This window comes from Hyla sarda, chromosome 7, assembly GCF_029499605.1.
Source record: "Hyla sarda isolate aHylSar1 chromosome 7, aHylSar1.hap1, whole genome shotgun sequence".
NCBI classification, from domain to species: Eukaryota; Metazoa; Chordata; class Amphibia; order Anura; family Hylidae; genus Hyla; species Hyla sarda.
Genome location: NC_079195.1, coordinates 218,066,534 through 218,091,799, shown reverse-complemented (window position 1 = coordinate 218,091,799; position 25,266 = coordinate 218,066,534). Strand labels below are relative to the sequence as shown.

The 25,266-nt window shown below is 44.5% G+C and overlaps 2 protein-coding genes across 12 annotated transcripts in view; one reads left to right on the top strand and one right to left on the bottom strand.

Annotated features, from left to right (window-relative positions):
• TNNI3K (TNNI3 interacting kinase) overlaps positions 1 to 25,266 on the top strand; it is a 245,454-nt gene that overhangs the window by 156,969 nt on the left and 63,219 nt on the right. The window contains exons 22-23 of one of the 9 annotated variants that reach the window (XR_008846665.1): positions 16,578 to 16,744; positions 19,559 to 19,647. The exons of 5 other annotated variants lie outside the window; for them this stretch is intronic. Coding sequence is in view for 2 of the 4 variants with exons in the window: in XM_056532724.1 (XP_056388699.1) it covers positions 19,559 to 19,615 (57 nt within the window). In the remaining 2 variants the exon portion in view is untranslated. Of the gene's footprint in view, positions 1 to 5,063; positions 5,145 to 16,577; positions 16,745 to 19,558; positions 19,648 to 23,032; positions 23,093 to 25,266 lie in introns of those variants that run through there. 3 more of the 9 variants (XM_056532724.1, XR_008846664.1, XM_056532725.1) reach the window with 3 other exon arrangements.
• Positions 1 to 25,266, bottom strand: part of LRRC53 (leucine rich repeat containing 53) — an 81,491-nt gene that overhangs the window by 4,198 nt on the left and 52,027 nt on the right. For all 3 annotated transcript variants that reach the window (XM_056532717.1, XM_056532715.1, XM_056532716.1), the window contains exons 2-4: positions 24,172 to 24,285; positions 14,573 to 15,379; positions 7,437 to 7,940 (exon numbers count right to left, since the gene is read on the bottom strand). In XM_056532717.1, the coding sequence (XP_056388692.1) occupies positions 7,437 to 7,940; positions 14,573 to 15,379; positions 24,172 to 24,285 (1,425 nt within the window). The remainder of the gene's footprint in view (positions 1 to 7,436; positions 7,941 to 14,572; positions 15,380 to 24,171; positions 24,286 to 25,266) is intronic.

Genomic DNA, 25,266 nt, shown 5'->3' with positions numbered 1-25,266 from the left:
TATTCGCGAATATTCGCGAATATAGCACTATATATTCGTAATTATGAATATTCGTTTTTTTTTTTTTTTTCACAGTACACATCACAGTGATCATCCCTCTCTGCTTCCAGCTTGTGTGGTGTAAAGAAGGCTCTAATACTACTGTGTGAGACTGGGGCGCGAATTTTCGCATATGCGAAAATTTGCATATGATACTTTTTGCATATGCGAATTTTCTCATATGCTAATTTTCGCATGCGCGAATATTCGTGTATGCGAAAATAAAAGATAATATTACGAATATGCGAATTTTCGCGAATATATGACGAATATTCGTCCATATATTCGCGGATATTCGCGAATTCGAATATGGCCTATGCCGCTCAACACTACTGTCTATTAGTGACCATCCTAAAGACTGTCTAAGTATAGAAAGCAAAAAGAACACAGAAGAGGTGCTGTAAGTGCCATTACCCTAGTGGTCAATAGTGTGTATCAAGACTAGCAAGATGTACACTCACCTTGGGGTGTTGCGCTATGGGCACAACGCCAACACACACTTTGCACCTCACTGGGGTGTAAATAAACACCTGCGGCTAAAAGATCTTGAGGGTTTCCTTCTATGATCCTAGGGTCTGTTACCTGGGTATTCTACTGATAAAGTCCACCCCCTTGTAAGGGTTAAAGCGGTACTCCGGTGAAAAACGTTTTTGTTTTTTTTTTGTTTGTTTTTTAAATCAACTGGTGCCAGAAAGTTAAACAGATTTGTAAATTACTTCTATTAAAAAAAATCTTAATCCTTCCTGTACTTATTAGCTGCTGAATACTACAGCGGAAATTCTTTTCTTTTTAAAACACAGAGCTCTCTGCTGACATCATGAACACAGTGCTCTCTGCTGACATCTCTGTCCCTTTTAGGAACTGTCCAGAACAGCATATGTTTGCTATGGGGATTTCCTTTTACCCTGGACAGTTCCTAAAAATGGACAGAGATGTCAGCAGAGAGCACTGTGGTCATGATGTCAACAGAGAGCTCTGTGTTTCAAACGGAAAAGAATTTCCGCTGTAGTATTCAGCAGCTAATAAGTACAGGAAGGATTAAGATTTTTTAATAGAAGTAATTTACAAATCTGTTTAACTTTCTGGCACCAGTTGATTCAAAAAAAAAGAAAAAAAAAAGTTTTTCACCGGAGTACCCCTTATAAGGGAACCTAACACCTGTATTATCCTGCCCAAACTTTGGTAGCATGAGGCCGTTGCAGGGTCCAGATTTACTCTAACATGCTTGGGTGGTTCAGAGAAAAATCTGCTGGGACCCAGATAAGTAGTCATGGGAGTCCGTCTCCACGGCACCTCCCCACTGGCTTTATTTGACGCATCTTTCCTTATCTGTATATAAGAAGCAACACATCTCCCAGGGCTGACAGTGAGCTAAAATGGTGCTTTTTTGTGACATTTTGAAAAATCACTGCCAAATTTGTGGAAAAGGTTGTGAAAATGTGTGAAAAATGCCGTAAAAATTCAATGTGTAAACACAACCCTAAAGACTGCAAATCTTCATAAGACACCTCAATTGTGATTATAGACTGTGATATTTCTCTAAAAATCACACTTTTAATGAGAAAATGTATAAAAATTGTACATGATGTGAACTGGCCTCAACCCACTAATGAATCTAATCAGATCACCTGGCTGAACTCCAGCACCAGCAGCCTCATTAGATGACCAGGTGCAGTGAAGAGACTCCACCACCTCTCTTTGCAATGGAAGAGGATTTATGAAAAATGTAGGAGGAATAAGAATGGAATTGCAATCAGAATGGATGAAAACCAATTGCCTGCCACATTAACTAAAAAAAAGAACCTCTACATTATTCTCTGATAATAGTATATGCTGCACTATATAAGCAAAATAAATATATATATACAGTGATCCCTCAACTTACAATGGCCTCAACATTCAATAGTTTCAACATACAATGGTCTTTTCTGAACCATTGTTAGTTGAAACCAGACTCAACATACAATGTTATGGACAGCCCAGATCTGTGAAACGTGTCAATGGCCGGAAGAACCGACCAATCAGGATGGGCAGTTTACTGGTAAAACCCCTGTATTCCTGAAGCGTATGCACTGACTGGTGTCTGGTAGCGCCTCCTACAGTACAGGGAGGTATTACATGTTCTGTACACTTTACCTGTACCAGGGTTAGCTGCTCCTTTGGACACCAGGTGAGGGCGGCTCCATGTTACTTTTTTAGGACATTGCGTGTACTGTACAGTGGTCCCTCAAGTTACAATATTAATTGGTTCCAAGATGACCATTGTATGTTGAAACCATTGTATGTTTAGACCAGAACATCCAAAAATAGGAAAAAAAGTGAGGATTAAAGAAAAATAAGTAGATAACGCAAATCCTTACATATAAAAGTAATAAAGATCTGCTGGGAGCTGTAAATCACTGTCTATGTAAGTGTTTCCCAAACAGGGTGCCTCCAGCTGTTGCAAAACTACAACTCCCAGCATGCCCGGACAGCCTTCGGCTGTCCGGGCATGCTGGGAGTTGTAGTTTTGCAACAGCTGGCGGCACCCTCTTGGGGAAACACTGGTCTATGTACAGGACAGAAGCTTCTTCAGGGTCTTATACAGAACACGCAATGTCCTAAAAAAAAAAAGTAAAATGGAGCTGCCCTCACCTGATGTCCAAAGAAGCAGCTAACCCTGGCCCAGGTAAAAAGTACAGAACATGTAATACCTCCCTGTACTGTAGGGGGCGCTACCAGACACCAGTCAGTGCATTCACTTCAGGAATACAAGGGTTTTACCAGTGAAATGTCCATTCTGATTGGTCGGTTCTTCCAACCATTGACACGTTTCGTAGATTCCATAGCATTGTATGATGAGTCTGGTTTCAAGTTACAATGGTCCAGAAAAGAGCATTGTATGTTGAAACTATTGTATGTTGAAGCCATTGTAAGTTGAGGGATCACTGTATATATATGTAATTCCCAGGGTGCCTGCACAGAAACAAGGCGGGACAAGAAGAATCCTTATAGTTTTGCTATATTTTAGAGCAGTTCTAGGATTTGTGACTCTTTTTTTTTCCCATGGTTTGGGCGTAAGGAGCCACATGTACAAGGTCTATGGGCCGCATATAGATCCCGAACTAAAGCGATGATGTCACAGCCGCCTATGTTACTGATATTGGTATGGGTGCTTTTTTTTTTCCAACACACAACTTCCGCTGGTGAATAGTAATAACCATTTTAATTTATTTTCAGCGGTGCGGCTGTAAATCACTTGGTTCGGCGGTGATCTGCTATGAATTCATTGTTCTGGCGTAAAGCCCTGCCCTTCTGCGCTGCCCTCATTAGGAAAGCTGTTACACTTTACAAGCAATTTAGCAAAGTTTAACCTAACACCTGGGAGACGGCACAAGTACATTAAAGAGTATTCGCGCTCGCTTCTTATTAATTCATCCGCCTGGACTGGTAATAGGATGATATGTAAAATATCGCTGCTCATTCTCTGAAGGAAAACACGCGACCAAGACTATAGTATATATGAACGCGCCTTACGGTTGCTCTGCCATGACCGATTCATGCAGACCCCTCCCACAATACGCAAAAGAGGTGGGCCCTGGCATGAAGGGTTATACTCTCTCTGTAACAGTTTTACTCATATTTCATGTATATTCTTCTAATGTACCCAAAGAAGCACTCCAGGAATTATTATTATAATTTTTTTATAGAGTGCGGCATAGGCATGTAGAAGTTCTTTTGTAAGCCTTGTGCTTACCTGTTTTAAAGGGGTACTCCGGTGGAAAACTTTCTTTTTTTTTTTTTTTTTTTTAAAGAGAACCAATCATCAGATTTTACCCTATATAGTGCTTGGCAAAGCGTTATATAGGGTAAAATCTTTATTTTCACCATTCCCGGGGGGGACGCTCCTGCCCCCAGGGATGGTGAAGATATGAAGTTATAAACTAGTCACCGCCGCCGCCGTAAGTAGTCACCTGGGTGGGGAGCTCTTCTCACCTACTCCCGTTCTTCGGCCGGGAGCGACGCCCCCTCCGCTTGATTGATGGGCCGCGTCATTGTTACGCTCACTGAACAGACGGAGCAGAGCGATGACGCGGCCCATCAATCAAGCGGAGGGGGCGTCGCTCCCGGCCGAAGAACGGGAGTAGGTGAGAGGAGCTCCCCGCCCAGGTGACTACTTACGGCGGCGGCGGTGACTAGTTTATAACTTCATATCTTCACCATCCCTGGGGGCAGGAGCGTCCCCCGGGAATGGTGAAAATAAAGATTTTACCCTATATAACGCTTTGCCAAGCACTATATAGGGTAAAATCTGATGATTGGTTCCCTTTAAATCAACTGGTGCCAGAAAGTTAAACAGATTTGTGAATTACTTCTATTAAAAAATCTTAATCCTGCCAGTGCTTATTACCTGCTGAATACTACAGAGAAAATTATTTTCTTTTTGGAACACAGAGCTCTCTGCTGACATCACGACCACAGTGCTCTCTGTTGACATCTCTGTCCATTTTAAGAACTGTCCAGAGTAGGAGAAAATCCCCATAGGAAACATATGTTGCTATGGACAGTTCCTAAAATGGACAGAGATGTCAGCAGAGAGCACTGTGGTCATGATGTCAGCAGAGAGCACTGTGTTCCAAAAAGAAAAGAATTTCCTCTGTAGTATCCAGTAGCTAATAAGTACTGGAAGGATTAAGATTTTTTAATAGAAGTAATTTACAAATCTATTGAACATGCAGGTAGAGAAAGGACCTGCATGTTCGATGGACTTGTTCTTTGTTAGTCTGAGCACCACCAGCTTCTAATAAATTAACCGCTACAGAGCTGCAGTAGTCCCGAGGATCAGAAGTAAGCTGTGCCGATTGTCCTCTTGCCTCTTTGTTATTTACAAATCTGTTTAACTTTCTGGCACCAGTTGATTTAAAAAAAAAAAAAAAGTTTGCCACCGGAGTACCCTTTTAACTAATGTGACAGGCATGGGGCTTCAGAACAGAAATGATTTTCTCATGATGCCTATATTTTTCATAATTCTTCTGGCTTTGCAGAGAGAGGGGGGTGGTGTCGCATCACCGCATTTCACCTGAGACCAGCCTTATCACCTGACTAAACTCCAGAAACCAGAAGCCTAAACTACTGAGTAGTGTTGCTCGCGAATATTTGCAATTCGAATATTATTCGCGAATATCGCATATTCGCGAATTCGCGAATTTCGCGAATATAGCGCTATATATTCGTAATTACGAATATTGTTTTTTTTTTCGCAGTACACATCACAGTGATCATCCCTCTCTGCTTCCAGCTTGTGTGATGTAAAGAAGGCTCTAATACTACTGTGTGAGATTGGCATGCGAAAATTCGCATATGCGAAAATTCGCATATGCGAATTTTCGCGTATGCTAATTTTGTATATGTTAATTTTCGCATATGTAAATTTTCGCATACACGAAGTTTCGCATATGCGAAAATAAAACGAGATTATTACGAATATGCGAATATTCGTGAATATATGACGAATATTCGTCCATATATTCGCGAATATTCGCGAATTCGAATATGGCCTATGCCGCTCAACACTACTACTGAGACTCATAATTGGGTTTGGTAAGGTCACATTATGTGCAGTTTTGATGTGTTTTCTTATATACTGTGTGTTTTGTTTTTTGTTTTTAGAAAATTCTCAGGTCGCATTTTTACTACATTTTGACAAAATTTCACTGTGTTTTGTGGCCATTTTTCATAATTGCTGGGGATAAAAAATGCTTACTTGGACTAATTAGCACCATTCTTGTCGTAATTTTTGGGAAAATCACGTAAACAGAAAAAAATGGCAAAGATACAACTTGTGAAACAGACCCAGGGGAGGTGTATAACTACTATGTATCATGAGATAGCAGCAGCAGTATACAGATAGAGCTGGAGTGGAGGTGTATAACTACTATATATCCTGATCCCATAGTGATAGTAGCAGTATACAGATAGAGCTGGAGGGGAGAAGTCTGTGAGCTGCCAGGAGAATCTAATAATGATGATGTCATCCTACAGTACACAGGAAGTCACCTGACCTTGGACAGATCACTTCATCTGACAAATTAAGCACTATGATTTTCTGTTGCTCAGACTGGTGATCGCATGACCTATTTACAGTAATGAAATGCAGGGCTGCAGCTGAGCTGGAATGATTTAGATGGCGCTGTAAGACCAGTGAGGGTGTAAAAAGGACCTTGATATTAATGGGTGGTGTCTAGTGCTTTTCTGAAGCAGTGCATGGCGGTACTATGTGGGCACTATTGGACAGTATTGATATTATTTTTATAGTATTTTTTGCTTGTGCTAGAGGTGATATTGTCTGTGTAATGTCAGGTGAATCTAGTGGAGTCATATATAAAATATATAACAAGAAGTCAATAGGAAAACAGTCACTGTCCAACCCAGGCCAAAAACATCATGTTATTTCTGCATGTCACTAGTGTTGCTCGCGAATATTCGCAATTCAAATTTTATTCGCGAGTATCGCACTATATATTCGAAATTACAAATATTCGTTGTTTTTTTTCACAGTACACATCACAGTGATTAGAGATGAGCGAACTTACAGTAAATTCGATTCGTCACGAACTTCTCGGCTCGGCAGTTGATGACTTTTCCTGCATAAATTAGTTCAGCTTTCAGGTGCTCCCGTGGGCTGGAAAAGGTGGATACAGTCCTAGGAGACTCTTTCCTAGGACTGTATCCACCTTTTCCAGCCCACCGGAGCATCGGAAAGCTGAACTAATTTATGCAGGAAAAGTCAGCAACCGCCGAGCCGAGAGGTTTGTGACGAATCGAATTTACTGTAAGTTCGCTCATCTCTAACAGTGATCACCCCTCTCTGCTTCCAGCTTGTGTGGTCAAAAAGCTCTAATACTACTGTGTGAGACCGCTGGGCGAATATTCGAATGTGCGAATATTCGCGAATATTGATCCCTCCCTTCTGCTGCTTCTATCAAGTAACACTGGTATACTTGCTATAAAGTTCATACATTTTCACATATGCGAATTTACGCATATGCGAAAAAAACGTGAATATTACGAATATGCGAATTTAGAGAATATATGACGAATATTCATCCATATATTCGCGAAATATCACAAATTGGAATATGGCCTATGCCGCTCAACACTACATGTTACATCCTAACGGGGATTGAAATAACCCGTTGTTTACCTTTAAGTTTCAGCTAACCCCGTGCAAATAATACATTGTCAGTTCACCTTAGTCTATTGATACTAATTCAACAAAAGTTCTGTTTTCCTAACCCCCATCCTGCGGTTAAGGAGGAGTACGCAGCCGCCTCGGATTGTGGCTTATTTGACAATAGGATTTAGGCACAAAGGGAGTCATATAAAAATCTTAGCAGGTTATCTCTGGGAGAGCTTACCTTTATTAAATCTTGACAATTCCTGTAAGACAGTTGTGTTCGCACCTTCCCACGGAGCAGCATGCACAAAGTCTTTCGGATTATCAGGAATCCTTTGAATGCTGTTTGAAATGCAGCCTACTTCATTAGTGTCAAACATGGCTGTAGGGGAGGGGGGGCGCCACTGCACCAGCCGACAGCCCAAACAGATGTAGTACCTTCCCGGTAGGCTTTGTGTACTGCTGCCTCTCAAAGACTTGACTGATTCCGGCACATTACATCCCAGAGGTAGCGAACCGGTGTGTTTCTTAAGGCAAGGCTTATCGATCCTGGGAGAATGCACAGAGGACATGACATCACCGAGGCCTTCTTGGGTCAAATCGATTTTATGGACTGGGACCCGTAGTCTCGGGAACTGCTGGGCTTCTCCGCATGAGCACCTTGTCGGACCCCGTTCATTTGGCTTCTTTGGCTTTACAGTACATTTCGCAATAAGGATGATTAGAAAAGAGAGGGCGATGAATCCTTCAAAGAAATGAATATAAAAAAAAATGATATAAACAATAAAAATAATTAAAAAAAAACTAAAGCAGACAATATATTTATTTAAACAAACCTATAAGTAAATAAAGCCATCGTGAGGTCCTGATGGGCAACAAATGTTATGACCAACATTGTAACTCCCATAAAAGATGTTTACCCAACTAAAGTGTCTCCCGACAGGTAGGGAAAACATTGAATAAATCCAAATCAACCTGAGAACATTATGTTTACCGATGCAACCCTGTGGTATGAGTATGAACAGTAACCAATTCAGGACCAAATTAATAAAATAAATAAACTATTGTATTAATAAAACCCCACAGATGACACATTTTAAAAAGGGAAACTCCATACTGCCTGTGGTCTAGGGGTTTCCCTTTTCGAAACATGTTGTCTGTGGTGCTTTATTGATTAAAAGGGTACTCCACTGGCCAGCGTTCCAAACTAAATGTTCCGAACGCTGTTTTGCGCTGCGGCGGTCGGCCACATCCCTCGTCATGTCACGACTACGCCCTCTCAATGCAAGTAACGCCCTCTCAATGCAATGCAAGCTTGCCTCAGTGTACAGAGACATGCATGACCACTGCTCCAGTCAAGAAAGGGACTCAGGAAACCCATCTTCATGGATCCCACTGATCATATATTGTCCACATCGGCGGGTTACCCAGTTTCCCACGGTGGAATTAAAAGGGTACTCCACTGGCCAGCGTTCCGAACTAAATGTTCCGAACGCTGTTTTGCACTGCGGCGGTCAGCCACACCCCTTGTCATGTCACGACTGCGCCCTCTCAATGCAAGTCTATGGGAGGGGGCGTCAAGCCCCAGACTTGCATTGAGGGGGCGTGATCATGACATCACGAGGGGGCGTGGCCAACCCTCGCAATGTATTTATAAAACCCCACAGATAACACATTTTAAAAAGGGAAACCCCATACTGCCTGTGGTCTAGGGGTTTCCCTTTTCGAAGCATGTTGTTTGTGGTGCTTTATTGATTAAAAGGGTACTCCACTGGCCAGCGTTCTGAACTCAATGTTCCGAACGCTGTTTTGCGCTGCGGGGGTCAGCCACGCCCCCTCGTGATGTCACGACTACGCCCCCTCAATGCAAGTCTATGGGAGGGGGCGTCAAGCCCCCTCCCATAGACTTGCATTGAGGGGGCGTAGTCGTGACATCACGAGGGGGCGTGGCCAACCCTGGTAACGTATTTATAAAACCCCACAGATAACACATTTTAAAAAGGGAAACCCCATACTGCCTGTGGTCTAGGGGTTTCCCTTTTCGAAACATGTTGTCTGTGGTGCTTTATTAATTAAAAGGGTACTTCACTGGCCAGCGTTCCGAACTAAGTGTTCCGAACGCTGTTTTGCGCTGCGGGGGTCGACCACGCCCCTCTTGATGTCACGACTACGCCCCCTCAATGCAAGTCTATGGGAGGGGGCGTCAAGCCCCCTCCCATAGACTTGCATTGAGGAGGCGTGGTCATGACATCACGAGGGGGCGTGGCCAACCCTCGCAACGTATTTATAAAACCCCACAGATAACACATTTTAAGAAGGGAAACCCCGTACTGCCAGTGGTCTAGGGGTTTCCATTTTCAAAACATGTTGTCTGTGGTGCTTTATTAATTAAAAGGGTACTTCACTGGCCAGCGTTCCGAACTAAGTGTTCCGAACGCTGTTTTGCGCTGCGGGGGTTGGCCACGCCCCTCGTGATGTCACGACTACACCCCCTCAATGCAAGTCTATGGGAGGGGGCGTCAAGCCCCCTTCCATAAACTTGCATTGAGGGGGCATGGTCGTGACATCACGAGGGGGCGCGGCCAACCCTCGCAACGTATTTATAAAACCCCACAGATAACACATTTTAGAAAAGGAAACCCCATACTGCCTGTGGTCTAGGGGTTTCCCTTTTCGAAACATTTTCTCTGTGGTGCTTTATTAATGAAAAGGGTACTTCACTGGCCAGCGTTCCGAACTAAGTGTTCCAAACGCTGTTTTGCGCTGCGGGGGTTGGCCACGCCCCTCGTGATGTCACGACTATGCCCCCTCAATGCAAGTCTATGGGAGGGGGCGTCAAGCCCCCTCCCATAGACTTGCATTGAGGGGGCATGGTCGTGACATCACGAGGGGGTGTGGCCAACCCTCGCAGCGCAAAACAGCATTCGGAACGCTGACCAGTGGAGTACCCCTTTAAATTGTCTATTTATTTTATTAATTCGGTCCCAAATCAGTTACTGATTATACTTGATCATGCTACAGGGTTGCGCTGGTAAACATCTTCAGTTGATCTGGTTTCTTTAATGGTCCTAAAGATCTACCGTTCCAAGACACTGTGATATTCATGCTTATGTTGTGAGAGCAGGAGCTCACTAGTAACCGGAAACTTCCCTCCTAGCCCATACATATCTTCCTGTTGCCACCAGGGGGAGCTCGCTGCATACTATGTACTCTACTCCCCCCTTCTGGTGACTAAAGGATAACAACATTTTATCATGTAACCCTATGGTGGTAAATGAAAAATAAATGAGCATTGGAGCTTTGTATCATTAAAACTATGATAAATTGTAGACCTATTTAAAAGAAAAATAGAATTAAAGGGGTATTCCAGGAAAAAACTTTTTTTTATATATCAACTGTCTCCAGAAAGTTAAACAGATTTGTAAATTACTTCTATTAAAAAATCTTAATCCTTTCAGTACTTATGAGCTTCTGAAGTTAAGTGCTCTCTGATGACATGTGTCTCGGGAACCGCCCAGTTTAGAAGCAAATCCCCATAGCAAACCTCTTCTAAACTGGGTGGTTCCCGAGACACATGTCATCAGAGAACACTTAGACAGAAAAGAACAACCTTAACTTCAGAAGCTCATAAGTACTGAAAAGATTAAGATTTCAGTACTTATCCGCTGTTGTTTACTACAGGAAGTTGTGTAGTTCTTTCTAGTCTGACCACTCTCTGTTGGCACCTCTGTCTGTGTCAGGAACTGTACAGAGAAGGAGAGGTTTTTTCTATAGGGATTCGCTTGTACTCTGGACAGTTCCTGACACGGACAGTGGTGTCAGTAGAGAGCACTGTGGTCAGACTGGAAAGAACTACACAACTTCCTCTGTAGTAAACAGCAGCTGATAAGTACTGGAAGGATTAAGATTTTTAAGTAGAAGTAATTTACAAATCTGTTTAACTTCCTGGCACCAGCTGTTTTAAAAACATTTGTTTTCCACTTGGGTACCCCTTTAACCCCTTAAGGACTCAGGGTTTTTCCGTTTTTGCACTTTCGTTTTTTCCTCCTTACCTTTAAAAAATCATAACCCTTTCAATTTTCCACCTAAAAATCCATATTATGGCTTATTTTTTGCGTCGCCAATTCTACTTTGCAGTGACATTAGTCATTTTACCCAAAAATGCACGGCGAAACGGAAAAAAAAATCATTGTGCGACAAAATCGAAAAAAAAAACGCCATTTTGTAACTTTTGGGGGCTTCCGTTTCTACGCAGTGCATATTTCGGTAAAAATTACACCTTATCATTATTCTGTAGGTCAATACGGTTAAAATGATACCCTACTTATATAGGTTTGATTTTGTCGCACTTCTGGAAAAAATCATAACTACATGCAGGAAAATTTATATGTTTAAAAATGTCATCTTCTGACCCCTATAACTTTTTTATTTTTCCACGTACGGGGCGGTATGAGGACTCATTTTTTGCGCCGTGATCTGAAGTTTTTATTGGTATGATTTTTGTTTTGCTCTGACTTTTTGATCACTTTTTATTCATTTTTTAATGTTATAAAAAGTTACCAAAATACGCTTTTTTGGACTTTGGAATTTTTTTGCGCGTACGCCATTGACCGTACGGCTTAATTTATGATATATTTTTATAGTTCGGACATTTACGCACGCGGCGATACCACATATGTTTATTTTTATTTTTTTTTACACTGTTTTATTTTTCTTATGGGAAAAGGGGGGTGATTCAAACTTTTATTAGGGAAGGGGTTAAATGACCTTTATTAACACTTTTTTTTAACTTTTTTTTTGCAGTGTTATAGGTCCCATAGGGACCTATAACACTGCACACACTGATCTCTCATCCTGATCACAGGCGTGTATTAACACGCCTGTGATCAGCATTATCGACGCTTGACTGCTCCTGCCTGGATCTGAGGCACGGAGCAGTCATTCGTCGATCGGACACCGAGGAGGCAGGTAAGAGCCCTCCCGGTGTCCGATCAGCTGTTCGGGATGCCGCGATTTCACCGCGGCGGTCCCGAACAGCCCGACTGAGCAGCCGGGATACTTTCAGTTTCACTTTAGAAGCGGCGGTCAGCTTTGACCGCCGCTTCTAAAGGGTTAATACCGCACATCGCCGCGATCGGCGATGTGTGGTATTAGCCGCGGGTCCCGGCCGTTGATTAGCGCCGGGACCCACGCGATATGATGCGGGATCGCGGCGCGATCCCGCTTCATATCGCGGGAGCCGGCGCAGGACGTAAATATACGTCCTGAGTCGTTAAGGGGTTAATACAATAAATGAAAACACATCTCTGTGATACTACAGGGTGGGCCATTTATATGGATACACCTTACTAAAATGGGAATGGTTGGTGATATTAACTTCCTGTTTGCGGCACATTAGTATATGTGAGGGGGAAACTTTTCAAGATGGTTGGTGACCATGGTGGCCATTTTGAAGTCGGCCATTTTGAATCCAACTTTTTGTTTTTTCAATAGGAATAGGGTCATGTGACACATCAAACGTATTGGGAATTTCACAAGAAAAACAATGTTGTGCTTGGTTTTAACGTAACTGTCAGGATCCGGACTGATATGCAGCGAGGACACTGGTGGTGGATCCTCTGTGTCAGTGAGGTGATGGCGTGGGCCGTACCAGGGGAACGGAGTCTAAGGGGTTACTGGTTTTCACCAGAGCCCGCCGCAAAGCGGGATGGACTTGCAGCGGCAGGTAACCCCCAGTTCGTTCCACCCGATAGCGACTCAACCCCAGCTGACAGCTGAGACAGGCGCAGTACACAGGGACAAGGCAAGAGCAGGGTCGGACATAGCAGAAGGTCAGGGCAGGCAGCAAGAGTCGTAGTCAGGGGCAACAGCAGAATGTCTGGGTACACAGGCTTGGGAACACACTAAACGCTTTCACAGGGCACAAGGCAACAAGATCCAGCAAGGACAGGAAGGGGAAGTGGGTTTATATACACATAGCGTAGGTGCAGGTACTGATTGGGCCAGGCACCAATTAATGGTGCACTGGCCCTTTAAATCTCAGAGAGCCAGCGCGCGCGCGCCCTAGAGAGCGGGGCCGCGCGCGCCGGGACTGACGAGCGGGTCTGACCGGGGCGCTGCACAGAGAAGAACGTCGCGAGCGCTCCGGGGAGGAGCAGGGACCCGGAGCACTCAGCGTAACAGTAACTTTATTCTTTCATGAGTTATTTACAAGTTTCTGACCACCTATAAAATGTGTTCAATGTGCTGCCCATTGTGTTGGATTGTCAATGCAACCCTCTTCTCCTACTCTTCACACACTGATAGCAACACCGCAGGAGAAATGCTAGCACAGGCTTCCAGTATCCGTATACACTACTATATACTACTATATACACAGCAGGAGAAATGCTAGCACAGGCTTCCAGTATCCGTATACACTACTATATACTACTATATACACCGCAGGAGAAATGCTAGCACAGGCTTCCAGTATCCGTAGTTTCAGGTGCTGCACATCTCGTATCTTCACAGCATAGACAATTGCCTTCAGATGACCCCAAAGATATAAATCTAAGGGGGTCAAATCAGGAGACCTTGGGGGGGCCATTCAACTGGCCCATGACGACCAATCCACTTTCCAGGAAACTGTTCATCTAGGAATGCTCAGAGCTGACACCCATAATGTGGTGGTGCACCATCTTGCTGGAAAAACTCAGGGAACGTGCCAGGTCCGAGTATTCCTAGATGAACAGTTTCCTGGAAAGTGGATTGGTCGTTATGGGCCAGTTGAATGGCCCCCAAGGTCTCCCGATCTGACCCCCTTAGACTTTTATCTTTGGGGTCATCTGAAGGCAATTGTTTATGCTGTGAAGATACAAGATGTGCAGCACCTGAAACTACGGATACTGGAAGCCTGTGCTAGCATTTCTCCTGCGGTGAATATAGTAGTATATAGCAGTGTATACGGATACTGGAAGCCTGTGCTAGCATTTCTCCTGCGGTGTTGCTATCAGTGTGTGAAGAGTGGGAGAAGAGGGTTGCATTGACAATCCAACACAATGGGCAGCACATTGAACACATTTTATAGGTGGTCAGAAACTTGTAAATAACTCATGAAAGAATAAAGTTACGTTAAATCCAAGCACATCATTGTTTTTCTTGTGAAATTCCCAATAAGTTTGATGTGTCACATGACCCTCTACCATTTGAAAAAACAAAAGTTGGATTCAAAATGTCCGACTTCAAAATGGCCGCTATGATCACCACCCATCTTGAAAAGTTTCCCCCCTCACATATACTAATGTGCCACAAACAGGAAGTTAATATCACCAACCATTCCCATTTTATTAGGGTGTATCCATATAAATGGCCCACCCTGTATATCAATGGTGTTACCTGTGATGACCAAGATGGCTATAAGAAGACCTTCTCTGGTAGACCCTCGTGTCTTCTCCCTTGTTATGACTGTGATGTTATAAGATCTGGATCCACAGTTCCTGTCTGTCAGCTGCAGCAGAGATATCACCGCTGGGTTGCTGGAATAACTACATAAAAGATGACTTCTACGTATCAATTTTCGTTTTGTAGAATATGTATAATTCCTTAGAAAATCGGCCAACTGGTGCAGGCCACAGCTACAGTTCCATTCGTTATGGCCTATATTCAAGAGGGTGAGATGGGGCAAAAAAGAGAAGACGTCGGGAAGTTTTGTCAGTCTGTTCTTGGACAGGTCCAGTTCCTTGAGTTGTCGAAGACTTTCGAAGGTCCTTTCTTGAATAAAACTAATAAAGTTGCTGGACAGGTCCAAGTGCTGGAGTTTGTGGAGAGCATTGGATCCCAAACTGTTCCGTGTCAAGCTTGTGATCTGGTTCCTGTTTATCTCCAGTCTGATAAGACGTTCTGTGTTCCCAAACCAAGTCTTGTCGATGCTACCAAAGTCATTTCTGTTCAGCTGCAGAGTTTCGAGATTCTGGAGGGGAAAGAAGGTTCCATTAGTGATGGATGTGGATGATATCTGGTTATAATCCAAGACTAAGGTCCGTAGTTTGGTGAGGTTGGTGAACGCTCCATTTTGGATCTTCTTGATTTTGTTTCCACTCAATCGGAGTAGGCTGAGGTCAAAGAGATGAGAAAAGTTGTTGAGTCCGATTAATGATATATCTCCTTCTGTGATCACCAGAACCTTGGTACTGCTAGGAAGTGCTGGAAAATGATAGGGGACATTAATCAATAACTGCATAAGTCATACCTGCTCTAGTTATATCCCTGCCTATGTGACCTACAGTGATCTGGGCTCAGTTATGAGGGTTATCAAGCCAACGTCAAGAGCAGTGGTCTCAAACTGTGGCCCTTTAGATGTTGCAAAACTTCAACTCCCAGCATGCCCGGACAGCCGTTGGCTGTCCGGGCATGCTGGGAGTTAAAGTTTTGCAACATCTAGATGGCCAGAGTTTGAGACCACTGCTCTAGAGTTACTCCACTACTACCCAAGATCCTGGGAAAATTTCAAAGCATTGGATCCAACTGGTCAACATCTTTTGTATATAGATTTAAAGCGCAACTGTCATGAGGTTTGGGGCTTTTATTAGCTCAAAAACACTTTTATATGCAGCCACTGACAGTCGGATAGGCGTGGCCAGGGGTTTGCTATGCCCCGCGGCCGCCTCGCTTATCCCCTGTACACCAGCACTGAGACTTCTGTGTGATTGACACACAGGTCCTAGCGCATGCGCCCCTTATCTTATGTAAGCGCCGACATTTCTTTACAGAGCGCGATTGCTCACTTTAACAGTCTGACGCCTCTGTGCGCCTTCTCCTCTTACTTCTACCTGTGCGGGAGACGCGCTGGGCTCTTCTGCATTCATTAGAGGCATAGAGCGCTGACTCTCTGCCTCCAGTATTGCCCGGGCGCACGGAGGTGTCAGACAGAGCGATCGATCTGTGAAGAAATGTCAGTCAACGCTTACATGTGAAAGATAAGTGGCGCATGTGCTGGGGACCTGTGTGTCAATCACACAGCGGTCCCACGATGGTGTATAGGGGATAAGCGCGGCGGACGCGGGCATAGCGAACCCCTGGCCACACTTATCCGACAGTCAGTGGCTGCACATAAAAGTGTTTTTGAGCAAATAAAAGCCATAATAAGAGGTATAAAAGCAAGGCTGCAGACATATTTTACACTCCATATACACACTATGGTTAGGTTATATGCCCCAAACCTCATGCCAGTTGCGCTCTAAAGAGTACCTGTCACCAAACTAAACTTTTAATATATTGTTCTTTATGTAATTATCAGACACTTTTCTATTTTACTTGCTGTCAAAATCCTCAACCTTTATGTGTTTTTAATGTGATTGAAAAAATGCCCACTAGGTGGCTCTGTTCTGTTTCCTGCCACAAGTCAAACAGTTAGTTTGGTCTCCTCTTGGCCTGGCAGGAGACCAAACTCAGGAAGTGCTTTCGGGGCATAGCAAGGCACAACTCTCGCAGGCTTAAGTGACATCGTGCCTGCTGGGGAACGCCCACTTTCTCCTGCCAGGAGCTCACACAATGTGAGCAAGAGGAAAGGTATGATACAGACTTTTTTTTTTTAAAGCTCGGAAATTTTTTTTAAGGGCAGGAGGGGTGTTAGGAGTAGTTAGGGAATATAATCTGAGTTAGTTTACAAAATGTGCTTGACAGGTACTCTTTAAGTGTTTATTGTGTGGCAAATCAAATTATGATTCCTTTGGGTTTGGGCAGCACATGTTGGAGATGTCAACTGTGATACAGCACATTCCCATGAAAGAGCAACTAGTCTACTAGTGGCAGCGTTAGAGCTGAAAATGTGTACAGCAGTGTCCACGGAGACCAGAAGGACTGAAGAAGACATGAGGATGTCCTGCTGGTCCATCCAGTGGGCCACTTAGTACAGAAACCTCAAAACTGCTGAGTATTATTAAGTGGTGGTAATTTTTGGGAAGTGAATTCTAATTGTACATGGGAGTAAGAGGACAGGGACTCTTTGAAGAAATTATCCCATGACCTATTCATAGGAAAAGTGATAATTAGATGATTGCCAGGGGCCTTACCCCTCCCCCCGCCCCTATCTGGGACCTTATTCCCTTATCCAAATGGAGCAGTGGTCACGTGTGCCTTAATTTTCTATGGGACTGATGCAGCGCTGTACTTGACTAGTTTTAGCAGTCTGATAGAGCAGAGGTCCCCAACCCAGTCCTTAAAGTGTACCTGATGTTAACAAAAACTTTTGATATAATGTAGATATTACTATTGTATGTATATTTGTAATATACATTGATAAAAAAAAGTGTATTTTTGAGTTAAAAAATGCTGTCCCTGCAGCTATTGCCTGTGTGTCTCTGTGTGGAGACCAAATACAGGTAATGAGGGCAAGACAAGCAGGGCTCTGTGCAGGCTCCTGGCTTATCAATCCTCCTGATGTGTGAGCCAGAAGCATGTCACAGAGCCTCAGTGTACAGAGCCGTGCTTGTCCTCAGTGTACAGAGCACTGCTTGTCCTTTATGCACAGAGCCCTGCTTGTCCTCCGTGTACAGATCACTGCTTGTCCTTAATGCACAGAGCCCTGCTTGTCCTCAGTGTACAGAGCTTTGCTTGTCCTCAGTGTACAGAGCCCTGCTTGTCCTCAGTGTAAAGAGCCCTGCTCGTCCTCAGGTACAGAGCCCTGCTTGTCCTTAATGCACAGAGCCCTGCTTGCCCTCAGTGTACAGGGCCCTGCTTGTCCTCAGTGTACAGGTCCTGCTTGTCCTCAGTGTACAGAGCCCCGCTTGTCCTCAGTGTACAGAGCCCCGCTTGTCCTCAGTGTACAGAGCCCCGCTTGTCCTGTGTACAGAGCCCCTCTTGTCCTTAGTGTACAGAGCCCTGCCTGTCCTCAGTGTACAAAGCTCTGCTTGTCCTCTGTGTACAGAGACCAGCTTGTCCTCAGTGTACAGAGCCCTGCTTGTCCTCAGTGTACAGAGCCCTGTTTGTCCTCAGTGTACAGAGCCCTGTTTGTCCTCAGTGTACAGAGCCCTGTTTGTCCTCAGTGTACAGAGTCCTGCTTGTCTTCAGTGTAGAGTCCTGCTTGTCCTCAGTGTACAGAGCCCTGCTTGTCCTCAGTGTACAGAGCCCTGCTTGTCCTCAGTGTACAGAGCCCTGTTTGTCCTCAGTGTACAGAGCCCTGCTTGTCTTCAGTGTAGAGTCCTGCTTGTCCTCAGTGTACAGAGCACTGCTTGTCCTTAATGCCCAGAGCCCACCTTGTCAACCTTTACTTCCTGTAAGGTATATTACAAATATATATATATATATATATATATATATATATATATATATATGTAATATGTTTTTGTTGACGACAGGTACACTTTAAGGCCCACCAACATGCCAGGATTGAAATTTTTCCTATTCTATTCTAATAGAGTAAATGATAACCAGAATGTGGTGGGCCCCAAGCACTGAGTGAATGAAATGGTAGTGCACATGCATGACCACTGCTCCAGTCAAGAAAGGGACTCAGGATACCCATCTTCATGGATCCCACTGATCATATATCGTCCACATCGGCGGGTTTCCCGGTTTCCTACGGTGGAATTTCCTCAGCTGAAATCCACAGCAGACCACCCCCCATTGAGGTCAATGGGATCTGCTATGGATTTTAGGCTGTGGACATTCCACGGCAGAAACTCTGCAGCAGGAAACTAGAACCCGCAGCAGGAAATTCCCAGCTAACCCACGCGTGTGTGAACGTACCCTAAGGAAGTGTTATCCAGACACTATATGGCAGAATAAGGTCATGTTCACATGGTGGAATTTCAGAGAGGAATTCCAAGAAAAAAAATTCCGCTCTGAAAATCTGCTGTAGCAGAGTCTCATTGATTTCAATGGGATCCTTCTGAACCGTGCAGGCGACGGAATTTTTCCACAGAGATCCCGATTTCCATGTCCACAAGGCCCTGGTTTCTATAAATCTAACTCTTAATATATTTAGATGACTAAGGGACCAAGCGAAGGAGCAGAAATTAAAGGGAAGAGGAATTAAATTATAAAGTTTTATTGGATTAAAAAAACAGAGCTACTTTCTTCTAAATTTGTGGTCTCCAAATCGTAGCCCTCCAGCTGTTGCAAAACTACAACTCCCAGCATGCCCGGACAGCCGTTGGCTGTCCGGGCATGCTGGGAGTTGTAGTTTTGCAACAGCTGGAAGGCCACAGTTTAGAGACCTCTGTTCTGGATAAAGAGTCCTGGGACTGAGCTGCAATACCAGCCACAGACCAAAGACAAAAATGGCGCTGTTGCTTATTTTTTTTCTAATCTTATATATTTCCTTTAAGATACGAATGCAAATGTTCTTCCTTCTAAAAATGTTTTTTTTTTTTTAACCACTAGGAAACAAGCTTCGTTCTTGGCAAATGTATTTTATTTTGGACAAATGAAAGCAGTTAATGGTTTTCGGCGTGTACTGAAGAAAATGACTGGTAATAAGATAGAAATCCCATCTTCTCAGTATGTTCATTTAGGAAACGGTAAAAAAAAAAAATAGAGCGGCATTAAAAATGCGGCTTCAGCAATAATGCGCCCAGACACCAGCCATCGAAGCTGCTGCACCAACTGTACTAATGGCGCCACAGATTGTTTTTTAAAGACAGAGAAATAAGTCATTAAGTGGGAGCCGCGCTCTCCCGAAAACACTAAATGTCCATATGTAATTGTTACAAGGCATCTCCTTCTATGTAATGCGTCGCTTGCAGCCAACATGCAGACCGCGCGGGCGATAATGCGAGACGATCGGCAAAACATGATCTCCAAATGTGTAGCATAAAATGTATAATGGGCTCGATGCTGAGTGGGGACAGGAATGTCAGGGGCAGAATTCTAACTTCTGTAGTGGATCAATTCAGGCTTTTAACATAACCATTTGACCAACATGGCCTCCCCTGCCTTGGGTAGCAGCTATGGGGCTGGCAGAAGTAGCAGAAGTAACCAGGCTCCTATTCTTTAAAGGACAACTGTAGTGGTACACTTTTATATATGCCCGTGCCCGGGCCTCAAAAATAAACTAAATAAACTCATACATACCTTCCTACGAGCCCCCGTTGGTCCGGCACAGGCCTCGCGGTCCGGCAGTGCTGACGTCATTCCACTTCCTGGGGACGGGGACGCCGCAGAGCCGTCGGCGTATCACCGGCCGTAGCGATGTCCCACCCCGGTCAGTGATAGGCTGAGTCCACTGTCATGTAAGGAGCTCTGGCCGGCTTCTTACATGACAGTGGGCTCAGCCTATCATCGGCCGGGGCCGGACATCGCTGAGGCCGGTGATTCGCTGACGGCTCTGCGGCGTCCCCAGGAAGTGGAATGACATCAGCAGTGCCGGACCGTGAGGCCTGTGCCGGACCAACGGGGGCTCGTAGGAAGGTATGTATGAGTTTATTTTGTTTATTTTTGAGGCCCGGGCTCGGGCATATATAAAAGTGTTCCACTACAGTTGTCCTTTAAGGGTTTTTAGTTCCAAGATGTTACAAATGGACACTTGTAAGAAAGACGCTTTAAAGGGGTACTAAAGGGAACAAAACCCGTAGCCCATCTTTTCCCTCTCACCAACCTATTTAATTGTCTAAATATCATTCATTAGTTATATAGAGCAGTTTTCCCTCGTTCAGTTGTCATTTACATGCAGGGAGTAAGGAAAAGACATCATCCAGCCATGCACCCTGTCTCTGTTCAAGTCCCTCTATAAAAGCAGCTCCCACATTCCTGAAAGACACAGACCATGTGGTTTCTGCCCTGCACTGATGTGTCATGCTCCCTTCAGTGCTAAGAGCTGGGAGGTGTGTGCAGCCCCAGCCAATAAGACACTGTATCTCTCTGCTCACAGAGCAAGAGGGCGGGGGCTGCTCTCAGAGCTAGCTATCCGACAGTTAGAGCAGAGCTGCAATGGCCGCCAGGAAATGTAGTATTCATGCTGAAGGTTGAGAGAAGGATGGCAAAGAATATCAAGCAGCCAGAGAAGACCTTAAAGGAGTACTCTGATTCATAAATTTATATCCCACAAATGTTCACCATGGCTGTACCTCTCTGGCCATGTACTTCTTGTTGCAATTGGTCCAGCTGTTCTCCCGGTGCAGCGCTCCGTATTTCATGGCACTTCCTGGTTATGGTGGTGTGGAGGGTGACGTAAAAATCATCATTCCCCATGCTGCCTTGCTTCAAGTTCCTGTCCCGCCGTGCCTCCCTCCTCCTATGCAGCCCCTCCCCTCCCTCCTGCTCTCCCCTCCCCAATAGGCAGACTATTGTGAATCATTAGGTCCGTTTTGCATTTGGTCGTGCGCATAGGACGGGTGTCACGTTACTTTTATGTGTAACTCCTTTTGTGAATAATCCTGATAGTTACGCCAGCGTAACTATCAGGGATATTACTAGACAAGGAAGATCACATGCCTGGTCCAAAGTAAATGCTGAGTGCGCAGGCGCGCGCAGCTCAGCATGATAGGAGGGAGGCTGGGGAGGCGTTTACTCAGCTGAGCGAATGCCGGCTGAGCAAATGATGGGGGCATGCATATTTAGGAGTGGGAGTGACCGTCTCGAGGGTGTGGGGGCCGGCATACACTGGGGAGGATACAGAGAACGATGACGCTTCGTTCTCAAGATGGCTGCGGACGGCTGCATAATGGGGAACGAAAGTCATAATCCACACAGACCAGCTGTACTTCCGGTTTTCACAAAACACAGTGATGGCTGCCTGCAAGTCAATGGAGGTGATTTATTATGTTATATAACTTTGGCAATGCTTGCTATTGGTGGAGAAAAGTTTTGCTTCAGAGTACTCCTTTAAGGGCCACAGAAAACATGAATATCAGGCAGGGTTATTTACAGGGAACACATCCTGGTAGTGTGATGGCTTCGGAGATATATATATTTCCCTGGAGTACCCCTTTAAATGGGCACAGCAATCCTGTCCGGTTGGAGCATCATCTTTGTCCCAGCTGAAGCACAGGATGGGACAAAGTCCAGTAAGTGAGGGCAAGACTAGCACTCGTCTGTGCTCACTCCTGTCCTAACAGACTGCAACATGAAAATAGAGAGGCGTTACAGAGCAGCCTGCAGTGATTGGATGAAATGACCCAGCACATCACAGCAGACTCAAGGAGGAAGTGAATGCATGGTGAGGGTAGGCTCAGTGCTTGCCTCGGACACGCTCCTTTCTGAGTAGTGGATGTCAGAATGAGTGAGCAGCAGACCAGAGGGATTTGTGAGCCGAATACAGGAACTAGACACTGGAAAAAGGACATGTAAAGCATCTGCATGACCTATTGAGTAACATATAGAAGCATTTTTTTTTATGTGATATGTCAGGTACGCTTTTAGGGTATTGTAGCAGTACTTGTTACCTACTGAGACTAGGGGAGTAGTATGTCTTCTTAAATACACTGCCACACTGGCATATGGAATCTTACTAACTGTGTAATACTGCATGGAAAAGACAATGCAAAGCAGTTCATTTGCAGAAGAAAAGAAATTGCTCTACAGTGCCACCTTCTGGTGGTCACTTTCCTTACAGTCAATGAAAGACCATTAAAAAGCCTTAAAACATGATCGGGGAATATATGACAAGCCTTATTCAACAGGGGGAGTTATCCATCTGTAGACAGTTGTTTATCTGTAGGGGTTCTTGTCCCTTGTTTGATTGTAAGCTCTACAGTGTCACCAGTAGGTGACACTGTAGAGCAAGTTCTTCTTTTTATGGTACATGAAAATGAGCTACTTTGCATAATATAGTTCATAATATAGGGTCTGTACTTGTATTTGACAGTGGTCTCGCAATTCTTAAGTCATTTTCGCTCCAATTTTCTTTTTTTTTAACAGCATTCAAAATTACTCAGGCTTGGGTTTACCCAGATTGCAGTGCGTCGAGACGTGACATTACTGGTCAGTGTGCAAAGGGAGCCTGTCCTGCTTTAAAGGGTGGAGCGACTGTTGGGTGGGAGAGAGATAATTTTGCAACAGCTGTAGGCACCCTGGTGAAAACACTGGTCCTTTGAATGGAATGCAGCTCATTTGTGTTTCAATGGGTGGGGTGGCTGATGGGTGAGAGGGCGGACACACTTACAAACAAGGAACTATGGGACGTGTAGTTTGATAACGAAATCCAACAGGAAATATCCAGGTCAGAAAAAGATAGACAACGTAATGGTAATCTCACAACACTTAGCCCCAAGACAAGCGCAGATCCTTCCTAAGCATGTCAATTACTGGCAGGTACGTACTAAAATCACCTTATGGTGGATAACCCCTTTAATTATAAGGGAAGCTGTATAAAAATATTCCATTAAAGGGGTACTCCGGTGTAAAACAATTTTTTTTAATCAACTGGTACCAGAAAGTTAAACACATTTTTAAATCACTTATATTAAAAAAATCTTAATCCTTCCAGTACTTATCAGCTGCTTTATGCTCCAGAGGAAGTTGTGTAGTTCTTTCTCTCTGCTGCAACCTCTGTCCATGTCAGGAACTGTCCAGAGTAGGAGCAAATTCCCATAGCAAACCTCTCCTGCTCTGCACAGTTCCTGACACGGACAGAGGTGTCAGCAGAGAGCCCTGTGGTCAGACAAAAAAGAACTACACAACTTCCTCTGGAGCATAAAGCAGCTGATAAGTACTGGAAGGATTAAGATTTTTATATAGAAGTAATTTACAAATCTGTATAACTTTCTGGCACCAGTTGATTTTAAAAAATGGTTTTACACCGGAGTACCCCTTTAATGCGCAAGGCAGTGTTTAAACAAACTGCGTATTCACACAAAATGTATGCTGAAAAACTGTTCTGTATGGCCTTGGGAGGGGGGAGTATTTATTCTGGCTTTGCGTTTCCCTCCTTAATGTGACATTTGATGGTTTCTGCAACAAAATTCATCACCGGTAGATTCTGTACGTGAAGGGCCCGGAGCCCACACATCTCATGTTCTATCGGCAATATCTGTGCAGGTCGCTGACAGGACTCTTACCTATTATGTACGGGAGTCCTTGACAGATGGTCGTCTCTTCTGAACAAACCACACAAGATGAAGGACAGCTTTCCACTAAATAAAAGGACGAGCCGAGCAGGAGGACGATGACACCTGGAACAGACATCAGGACACAAATACCTTTGTCACTGGAGCTATTAGATGAGAAAGGCTAATGATGGATTAACACTGAGAGTACGCTGTCACGTCTCCCTCCTTTAGAAATGAATCTACGAGGACCCATTACTCATCACAGAGAGAACAGTACATCATGTAGTCTACTCCCTGCACCACAAGGAGAAGGACAAGATGGTGTCTGCATCATAGAATTATTGTAGCTACGGTCCAGAGATGGCTTAAACATAATTTCACATTTTAGAGATGCACACACTTAAAGGGGTACTCCGCCTCTAGACATCTTATCCCCTATCCAAAGAATAGGGTAAGATGTTTGATCACTGGAGGTCCCACCGCTGGGGACCCTAGACATCCAGTGCACGGAGCGAACTTTGCTCCGTGCCGGATGACTGGCCATGCGTGGCGGAGGCTCGTGACGATGCGGCCGTGCCCCACTTGTGATGTCACGGCCACGCCACCTCAATGCAAGTCTATAGGAGGGGGGTGACTGCCGTTCGTTTAGATCGCCGGGTGCAACGCCAGAGGCTCGTGATGACACGGCCGCACCCGACGATCTAAACGAACGCCATTTGCAGCAGGGAGATTGTGGGGGTCACCAGCGCAGATTGTGGGGGTCTCAATCGGACATCTTATCCCCTATCCTTTGTATAGGGGATAAAATGTTTAGGTGCGGAGTACCCCTTTAAAGAGGAATCTTTACTTACCTCACAGCATATCCACATAACAGCAACTATCTCAGAAACAGGAGCTCACTGTCCCCATCTGATCTCTTGGGATAACCACAGGTGGCCATTTTTCTGAGAGCAGCCAAGCAGGCAGCTTATACTTTTTCCATAGCTACGCTGTTTCCATAACTCCAGAGATTCAAATTTTTTTAAATTTGAGGTGCAGATTGTATCGTACAAACATGCCGGAGGTGTAAGCCTGTTTGCCCATAAGCAGGGATTTTATGCACTT